Genomic DNA, 10,511 nt, shown 5'->3' with positions numbered 1-10,511 from the left:
TTGCCAGAAATGCTCACCCCAACTTCAAGACAACTGTTGCGAACAAATTTCTTCAGGGGTGTCTTTCTCTCATCGTCACTGAAATAACGCCCCAAAGGCTGATATCCTGCCATCAAGTCATGCTTTATTTACTCGTACATAGTACATGACATTGATGCAGTTAACTCAGAGCTGGCTCTAAGAGTGAACGGAATCCCTGGCACTCCTGTTTATACCTGTCAGCCAGGGCTCCCAAATTGAACAGGGAGCCCCAATCAGGGAACTAATTTCTTGATATCCACCTGGCTGATCTCATTCCAATCACTACAGCAACATTTCTGAAGAAAGAAATGGAGCTGGTGCTTCAAGTCCAATGTGGCTTTTCTTTAGAACAGTCATTGGTCTTGAAATGTTAACACTATTTCTCTCTCCGCAGATGCTGCCAGACCTGCTGAGTTCCTGCACAATTTTCTGTGCTCATTTCAGTTTCCCAGCATGCATGGCATTTTGCTTTTATTACATGCAATTGAGTAAAGGCAGGCTAGATTATTATTGGAACATTATAAACTGCATTCCAGGTCCCACATCATCTTTGGGAAAAATCTCACAGAATATGTGAAAACTTAGACTGATTTCTCTCTCAAGCAAAATTTGTTTGGATAAGGTAGGGGTGGGAAAGAGCTGTAACAGGTCACATGGTCCTATCCTGAGACACAATGATAAGCATCCATGCCTCTGCATCAGAAGGCACAGGTACAAGTCACACTTACCTCTAGCGGTATGGAATAAGAAAGGGAATAGAATAAATAAGGAGGATGTTAGAAAAACCTAGCAGGTCTGGCAGCATCTGTGGAGACAGAACTAAGTTAATGTTTCAAGTGCAGTAGGACTGTACTTCGAAGCTAAAAGGTGTCAGAAAATGTTTTTGACAGAGGAGGAAGAGTGGAGGCAGGGATGTGGAGTCCAATGCAAAAGACAAAGGGGTTGCGAATAGAGGTGAAAGAGGGTGTAGACTGACTTAACCTTTTGGGAGGAGATATATCCTCTCTATTACAAGCAAAGTAAACATGGCACAAACAAGACAAAGCCATGGGAGAAGGAGAAGACTAAGAATGTAAGAAATAGGAATAGATGCAGCAAAGCGGAAGGGTAAGAGAAGAAAAGAAACAAAACCAGGCAAGGAACATTCCTGTGCTTTCTGCGAATGCTTGCTAAACACAGTCTTCATCCTGCCATGATTATTCATCCATTAATTTTATTGATTGGAAATCATTAAGTCACATGAATATTTCCACCATGTGACTGCAATAGTAGGGTTTCATGCTGGGATGCACATTTTTTAAATCATCCATCAATTTCAAATTAATCCGAAGTTCAGTCAGTAGAATTTAAAGAAAACTATTTACACGCATTGGCAGTGTAAAGGTTTAATTACAGGCACTGAAAACCATAGAAATATAAAAAGAAATATAAACCAATACACTGTGGAACTGGCAAAGTGCTTCCTTTCCATATGATTGTACAATATGATCCTAGTGTTATTTGCGACTTACAAAACTTCCACATATTTACGTCTGTATGACATAACTTTTACATTAGGACATTCACAATGTGCCCAACACACACTGCTAATATCGCTCAAGTTTGTTGGAAAAGTAAAATTTCATCTTGACAAAATGTGAGTTGCAAGTATGAAGGAGTTTTGCTGTGCATGTATGAAGCTGAAGATATATTGGTGGACTTCCAAAAAATGATGTACACTTAAATAGTAATCAAAATATAATACATTTTCATATTGGATTGCACTTATAGTTTACATGATATAAAGTGCCAATGTGTATTACAGACTCACTGACAATGGATCAGAGTTTTATGTTTTAAACGGGTTACAAATTAGCATCTCTAGCAAAACGCTTTACATGATATGAGTGAACACCAGGCTTTTCAGCGGAGTGTCAGCATGCCCCATTTGCAACATGCATGATTCTCTACTCATCAATTTGTGGCAGGAAGGCTCTGTCAGAACTACCCCACTTGCCATTAAGTTGGATGCTTTTCAACTGGTCGTGTAACACACACCAATTGTTTCTGGCTTTCTGGGGTTCTTTCTCTGCAAATCTGAATCAATTAACTTTAATACAGAGTGTGATTCAGAAAAAAATGAAACATCAGATATTAGTGAGCCTACATGGGTATACATCAGTATGAAAACGTTTCTGTCACACTAGACAGATTTTCTTCTTTTACCAAATACATTATTAATTAACTTGGCCATAGATTTTGAACCACTCGGTCTTCTCCGGCGGCTCCCGCTTACATTCCTGATGGCCTTTGAAAACATCATCGCCACTTCCTGGTGGTGTTCAGCTGCTGATAGTTCGTAAAATTGACATTTGTTTTCTCCGGCTAAGAGCAGTCCTTCCTCCTTTTTAACTTCTCTCACATGGCACAAGTCTTGTTTGTTGCCAACTAGAAATATCGCTGATGTAACCTCCCTGTATGAGTGAAGGTAAATTCAACGGATTAAGAAAGCAACTGCAGTCATATACTAATCAACATTTCCCTGTAGATGTGAAACCCAAAACTCAACTGTATAACTTCAGGTACACATTGTAATTGGGAATTTCCAATCAATACACAGTCATTGAAACAAAATTTCTTTGTTTGAACAACCTGGCTTCTTTGGTTTAAGCAGATTGATTTCTGAGTGTGATAATACATTGTTATTGCTCCCAGTTGCACTGCAATTTCAAAAGCAGATTTATTTTGCATATTCAGAATGATTACAGCACAAGGAGATTATTGAGGCCGTTTCTTTATGTGCCAGTTCTCTGCAAATGCAACTTAGCTCCAACTAACTCTGCTGCTTTCTCCCCACTGCGATTTTGCTCTCTTCACAATCGAAAATAATTTAGCCACAGACTGAACCTATCTAACGCACATGCTGTATTGCTGCACTGCATCTGCAAACCCATGTACTGACGTTAGAACAGCAATTCCCACATCTTGAGAACAGCCATGTGATGTTCAGTAAGTGGTTGATTCCTGTGGATACTAAAGACCCTGTTCTTCCAAATATACATTCTGTCTGACTATGCATAATCATGAGCTACAAGCTCTGCCCTGTGGACTGTCTTATATCATAGCTCACAGCAGGGCTCCCTCGGTTGCCCAAAACACTTAGACCTCAAACCTCAAATACAAATTTTTGCACTTTCTCCACCTCATTTCCAAAGTTCATTAGAATTGATAAGTGAAAGTTGGAAGTTATAGTTAAGTTACATTATTGTTGCGCTATAAAATAACATCTTTACATTAAGCAAATGACACTTTGTTTTCAGTAAATGAGAACATTGCAAATTAAACCGGAAAACTGATCTTTCAATCATACTTCAGACTGTATTTCAAATAATCAGAAGCTACAACTTTAGTTGCCAAATATTTCACAAGAAATATTGTGCAATACACTCCAAGCCAATACAAACCAGACTGAAAATATTTTTAGTATTTCTCTGATTGAAAGGAAAGGAAAACAAATTGAGAGGTTAAGCTCAGACTGAATAAGAGTCTATAGTCATAAGCAAGTGGTGTAGCTGACACTTTCTCATTTTAGAATTACTTTGAGTGAAAAAAAGCAATCTATTTGTAATCACTGTACATGGCCAGTAAACACTGTAGTATTTAGGAGAATTTTTAAAATAGATAACTTTAGGCACAATGTCATTGGAAATATCTAAAGTGCCATTTTCATGAGGTTAACAAAAAGTTAACACTAGGGTCTTGTGGCTTAGTGGTACTGTCCCTACCTCTGGGCTTGTACTTGAAAGACGATCAACTCAGGGAAAGTTACCTGAAACTTGTTTGTCTTCCAGAGCAAAGAGTTGACCTCAACTGGCTGTTGCAGACTGGCATATTCCAAGATCCAGGACGATATCCTAGATGCATTAAAGCTTGGGACAGCTGCTGCCAGGGCATGTTGACGAAAGACCACCATTTAAGATCTTTCTGCCAAAGTATAATGGGGGTCTGCTCAGTTGTCAGATGCTCTCTTTGTCTCAAATGTATGTAAATAATGTCCTGCATGAGTAGAAAATGTCTATGGCTTTTTTTGTAACTGCAGGGAAAGTTAAATGCCAATATTTGTGTTTTCTCTATATGCAAAGATTGTGCAGAACTGCTTTAGTACCTATGTAGGTACATAAAGATTTTTATGAACAAATCAGATTTTTGCAATAAAAACCAATTACCTAAGAACTGGTGACAAATATTGGACAATGGCGAGGCATGCTGGCAGTGAGACTTCATCATCTCTCCAGAAGCAAACAAGGCACCCAAAGGGGTCAAAGATGCAGTGCATTATATAATATTATTATTATATATTATTATATTATATACCCTTTATATAAGCTTAAAAAAACTGGAAAATTCCTGTTTACCCAGATGACTCAACAAACAATAAGAACTGTTGGTGAAACAAACATGAGATGACTCAGTTCTTTTTGTTTTAATTGATAAGCTGAATTTGAGTGAAATAATTACAAAGAAAGGAAATAGGCAATTACTACGTTGTATTTTTGATACATCTTTTAGACTACTGAGTTATGAATGTAAATTCAACCTGACTTGACAATATATTTTGCCAAGATTAATTCATGTTAAAATGCAAATGTATCAGTTGTCTAGGTTATAACTATAGTCCTCACATTGGGTACAGAGCATAGATTCTGACAAATCATATTTTTTAATTCCAGAATTCATTGTTTTCTAGTCTATCATATGAGAAGTGGCAATCTTGCACATCAAATTCAAAATATAAAATATCAAAGTCAATGCACTGAAGATATAAGCCTAGATTTTTCAAACAGTGTCATTTTAGCCATTGGATTAACAGCAGGATTAAAACAACACTGATCAGAAAATCAAGGCTACAATGTTTTTCATTTAGCACCACTGTTTCGTATCAAACATGTGTCCAAGCTAATCTGCAATTATTCCTTTTTGAAAATAAATGTCAACAAAAATATCACACTTTGTGTCGAAACAGGATCCATCCTCAATCATTTTTTTGATTGCATGGTCATCACTATTGGACTTTGTGTGCTACTGTTCACTGAAAATCTATTTTACAATAAGTTATAATGTGGACATCACTAAACTCAGTCTGTATTTTTCCTTCTGGGCACTCAATATTGTATATTTTGTCATTTTTGTAAACTAACTAAAGGGGCACAGTTGTGTAATTAAATGACAATAATAAATAATATATACCTAATGTTGCATATTCATCCAGCAGTGATATTTTTGACTTCAGTCCTACACTGTTCCAATGAACCACAAGCCAAACACAAGGAAAAGCATCTTTCTGCTAGGTGCTTCATAAACTTTCTGGTCCTAACATTTTCAACAACTTTTGAAATTCTGCATCTATTTGCACCCCCAGTGGACTCATCTTTTCATTCTATGCCTGTCCTCTACTGCTTCCATTTGCTTTTTGTCATTTTACTCCTGCTTTCCTTTCTTCTTTCTCTGTTCTACATTTTCTCTGCTCTGTATTTCCATGGAAACTGTTAATTCTAACATCTTGCAGTTCTGACGAACTTGTCTGTCCACAGATACTATCTTGGCTCTTGAGGGATTGCAACATTTTCTGTTTTTATAACACAGACATTTTACTGCAGAAGACCACTCTGCTGATAAAACATTGTGCACCAGCATACCATGTCACATGGAACTCTTCTGATCTTTGTCCAATTTGAGCTCAAAAATATTTTGAAGGATACTACCCCTTTTAAAGTTCAACTGTGGCCCAGTCTAATTAAATGGAACATAGTTACATATGTCAAAACATCTAGCAAGTGCTTATCTGCCATTATGATCAATATTTTCCAGTACTACACTTTCCAGCTGCTATCTTTGTAAATTAATACTGGTACAGCTGTAAAATTATTAGTCATAACAGTTAGTCCCATTTGTTATCACATGCACATGTGAGATATAATGATCCGAGTGATACGATTATTTTTTGCTGTTTCCTTCCACTACCCTGAAAAATTCACACACTCAGTCAGAATTTAACTTGGATAATTCCTTCAAAGGGCAGAACACTATGTCTGGCACCAATTCCATCCTAGAAATGGAATGAAAATATCCTGCATTTCCAGATCAGTTGTACTACACATTAAATCAATTTAACTGGAATAAAAGGCTAAAGAGCTCATTGTGGATTTTACTCTATTTGAAGTTTTGACTGAAATGAGATTGGAGGCTGGTCAGCAACAGCAAAATATAGGAGTGTACATGTCCTCTGGTGATGATAGGATTTTAAGTTTTCTTCTTACATGGAAGAAGTATAAGCTTGAACATCTGATGAAAGCAATATGTCAAAAATGTCTTTTTTATTTTTAAAAAAATCATCATTCAATAACAGTGAATGGTGGTCATTCTTGAAGTGAGTGGGAAAATACAACAGTAACAGAATACAGTAGATGTTACTTGAATGGCTCAGACAGCCAGCCACTGAGCAGATCTAAATGCCATAAATCAAAGGTGTAGCCACAGTGTGAAAGTAACAGGGTAGTGTGCTCTTACCGTTTGCAAATTTCACTACTTAATTCACGGATTCGTCTAATAAGTGCTTTCGCAGACACAAAGGAGGATCGGTCACCGATATCATACACCACAACAAACCCATCAGCCCAGTTTACTTGATCAATCAATGAAGATTTACTCGCAGAATGCTGGAAGAGAAAAAGCTGTTAGAAAAAAATACTGGGCAATTTTAAGTATGCTCTGAGACACTTCAGTTAAGCTATTCATTCTAATTAATCCACTGGTTATCTTTATTATAATCTATTCATACTCTTGACATTGTATTATAAAGTAATTGCAACTTTCCAAGAAAGAAATAGATTCAACTTTGGTTATTAACTGCAGGCATAATTATGAAGAGAGATAAGGAAGACTTTAAACTCAATTAACATCATTAATGAAAGAAAGAAGTTGCAATAGCATTACTACACCAAAGGAACTTGTTTCCTCATGTCTGGTGCAATCATCTCTAATTCCGTACCCTCGGTCTCATATCATTTTCTTACTTTCTTTACAAACACATATTGACTTGTCTTTAAAACAATCTTCATACATATTTGATGGAGCACACTCCAAATCTGAATCACCTTTTGCCTGAAAATATCTCTTTTAATTTAATTTCTCAACTGAGGATCAGCATTTGTCAATAATGGAATCATCACTATTTTACCATTGCAAAGCCTTTAATCATTCTGAAAAAATGATTTTTCTTTCAACTTTCTATATGGTTACAGTACCTTTTACAACTCTTAGGATGCTCATCTGAAAACATTGTACATTGAACATTACTAAGTGCAAGTGTAGTCACTGGACTTTTTGTCTTTTTTTAAGTATTATTTAGGCCCCCCTCACCAAACAATATGGAGAATTAGCACTTATCATTGAACTATGTACACATTTTCTAAAATCAGCTAAGTCATAGACTATAGATTTGTACAGCACAGAAACTGACCCTTTGGTCCAACTCATTCGTGCTGACCAGATATGTTTGATACATCTAGTCCCATTTGCCAGCATTTGGCCCATATCCCTCTGAGCTCTTCCTATTCAAGCACCCATCCAGATGCCTTTTAAATGTTTTAATCGTACCAGCCTCCACCTCTTCTTCTGGCAGCTCATTCCATTCACGTACCACCCTCAGTGTGAAAGAGATGCCCCTTCGGTTCCTTTTAAATCTTTTGCCTCTCACCTTAAACCTATGCCCTCTGGTTTTGGACACCCTTACCCTCCGAAAAAGACCTTGGCTATTCACCCTATCCATGTCCCTCCTGATTTTAAAAACCTCTATAATGTCACCCCTCACGCCCCACCCCGACAGTCCAGGGAAAATAGCCCCAGCCTATTCAGCCTCTGCCTACAGCTCAAACCTCCCAGCCATGGCAATAATCTTGTAACTCTTTTCTGAATCCCTTTGAGTTTAATAAATCTTTCATTTGGCAGGGAGCTAGGAAATTAATGCAGTATTCCAAAAGTGGCCTGACCGATGCCCTGTACAGCCTAAACATGACATCCTAACTCCTTTACTCAATGCACTGGCCAATAAAGGCAAGTGTACAAAATGCCTTCTTCACCACCCTGTCTACCTGTGACTCTACTTTCAAGGAACTCTGAATCCTAAGTTACAAAACAATGCTGTGTGATGGGAGAGCAACAACTTTCCTCTGCTAGTGTTCTAAACAGGAATGCCTTTTTAAGCAAGAGACCCTATTCTGAAGAAATACTTACTTGGGAACAAGGGTCAAATATTTCTAAATTCATTTGTCTTCCATCTATGCTTAGTCGTTTTTTGTAGATGCACTCTGTAGAGACAAAATTTATGGTAATGTTACCCGGCACTGCTGGAGTACCTGCCTTACAGTCATGCAGCATGGATATAGGCTTTTCAGTCCAACAAGTCCATGCTGAACATAATCCCAAGATAAACTAATCCCACCTGCCTGCGCTTGGCCCATATCCTTCTAAACATTTCTTATTCATGTCCTTTATCTAAATGTCTTTTACATGTTGTCACTGTACCTGTGTCCACCACTTCCCCAGAAGTTCACTTCACATGTGAACCACCCTCTGTGTTAATAAGTTGCCCCCATATCTTTTTTAAAATCTCTCTCTTCTCACCTTAAAAAATGCTACCTACTCTTGAAATCTCCCAGCCTAGGGAAGACACCTGAAAATTGCCTTAGCTCTGACCCTTGTGATCTAACACCCCTTAATCTCCTATGGTCAAGTGAAAAAGTCCCAGCATACCCAGCCTCTCCTTATAACTCAGACCCTCCATCCCTGGCTACATCCTGGTAAATCTCTTCTGAACTCTTTCTAGCTTAACAATATCCTCCCTTCTTAAAGAAATGTTATGAACTGAGACCATTTCAAGAATTAGATGCACAATGTTTACTGTAAGAACAGTGGATTTCAAATATTTTGTTCTGCTGTAAGCTTGTATATGACAAGCAAATGCTGGATTTTATTAGCAGCAATTAAAAATGAGCATGTTTCAACCTTTCAGACAAATTCAGCTCTTGGGAGTTTCTGCTTGTTTTAAAGAAACAATATTGAGCCTCGTCACAAGATTTCAAAAGGAACTTCAGGAACATCCCACACTTTTTGAGTGCTACTCATAGGTTTAGGTAACGTAGTAGCGTTTCACTCTTACACAGTGTAATGTTTATTACAGCTGGATATTTACGTAGCGGATCTCAAACATTTTAAAGGTTTTGGTTGCGATTTAACAAAAAAAGAGAGGCCAAGGCATTATCAAACATTACCAGTCTTACTTCCTTCTAGACTACACTGATATTGATAATTAGGGGATGTATTCGCAATTTAAAATCCAAAACGTTACTATTATCTGCATAAAGTTGCATAGTTTCAAACAAAGAAAAGACAAAGGTCACGCCTGCAAAGATATTTTGTGAACATTCGGCTGGGAAATGCTCAGAAAATCATCTCGTATCTTCAGTTATTTTAGTCCATGACCTTTCTTTTGGCCGCACACTTGAACCTGAAACGATACAAGTTCTCTGCTGCTCGATTCCGCGCCCGTATTGTGGCCAGGTCCTTGGGCCTGAGGGAGGGGGTACGTTTTGGAAAGAAATACAGCAGTCACTTGTAAAATAAATGCACAAGTTTGTTGGTGGAGATCGCCAGTTTCTAAACACACAAAACAAAAAAATTTCGGGATTAGAATCTCACCGGAGTTGGAAGCGTATTCGCCGATGAACCGCTTGGTCAGAAATCGAACAATGAGAGCTGCAAATAGATGGCACAAAATAAAGATATGAATCAGCAGATTGCATTGGTTAGTACAAAGGAGACTATTGAAGTATATTAAAGAAGTATTTTAAAGGATTAAAAAACATACACAGGAATGGTGTTGTGTTTCACCATTTGGAAATGTACATGTGAAATGCTCAAGTTAAACACTTTACCGGATTTCCCAACTCCATCAGTTCCTAACACCGCCAGTTTGATCTCATTCATTTTCACAGGGAGCTGCTGCTGGCTGCTCGAACGAGCTGGGAGACCGTGCCTCTATCTATGGGCAAGTCTCTTACATACTCCTGGCTTTTACTCTTCAGCTCAGACCAGATACGCCCGCTACTTCCCTTTAAACTGCGCCTCGATTTGCGTCATATCGGCGCAAGGGGCTGTTGAATGAGGTTCCCGGAGATGTGAGCCGATCCGCCTTTGGGAAGACTCGCACAGCGGGTGGGAACAACGAACCCCTTGCTCTCTGGACCCTGCAGTGGAGCGTGAGAAAAAATCATTAGGCAACACACCGGAAAGTTCAGAAATCCAACCATGCATTAAGGAGTGACAATGCATTCAAAACCTATGCAACAGAGGAGTTGGGGCAGGAAAATAGGTCGCTTCCAACATTGCGTGTGGAGAAAATAAGAATCAAACATGAAATAATGTGGGAAAGTTGTGTTGAGAATGCGTCAGAA

The 10,511-nt window shown here is 38.2% G+C and overlaps 1 protein-coding gene across 1 annotated transcript; it reads right to left on the bottom strand.

Annotated features, from left to right (window-relative positions):
- Nucleotides 1-1,322: 1,322 nt before the first annotated feature.
- On the bottom strand, nt 1,323-10,302 carry rergla (RERG/RAS-like a). The gene is made up of 5 exons (XM_048554140.2): nt 9,993-10,302; nt 9,757-9,813; nt 8,293-8,366; nt 6,568-6,716; nt 1,323-2,474 (listed from the first exon to the last, which is right to left on the bottom strand). Exons 1-5 carry the CDS (start codon nt 10,042-10,044, stop codon nt 2,204-2,206), a joined length of 603 nt encoding a protein of 200 aa, XP_048410097.1. The 5' UTR covers nt 10,045-10,302; the 3' UTR covers nt 1,323-2,203.
- Nucleotides 10,303-10,511: the final 209 nt, after the last annotated feature.

The sequence above is a fragment of the Stegostoma tigrinum genome, chromosome 25, assembly GCF_030684315.1.
Source record: "Stegostoma tigrinum isolate sSteTig4 chromosome 25, sSteTig4.hap1, whole genome shotgun sequence".
Taxonomy (NCBI): Eukaryota; Metazoa; Chordata; class Chondrichthyes; order Orectolobiformes; family Stegostomatidae; genus Stegostoma; species Stegostoma tigrinum.
Note: the sequence above shows the minus strand (reverse complement) of the source record. Positions and strands in the feature narration are given on the sequence as shown.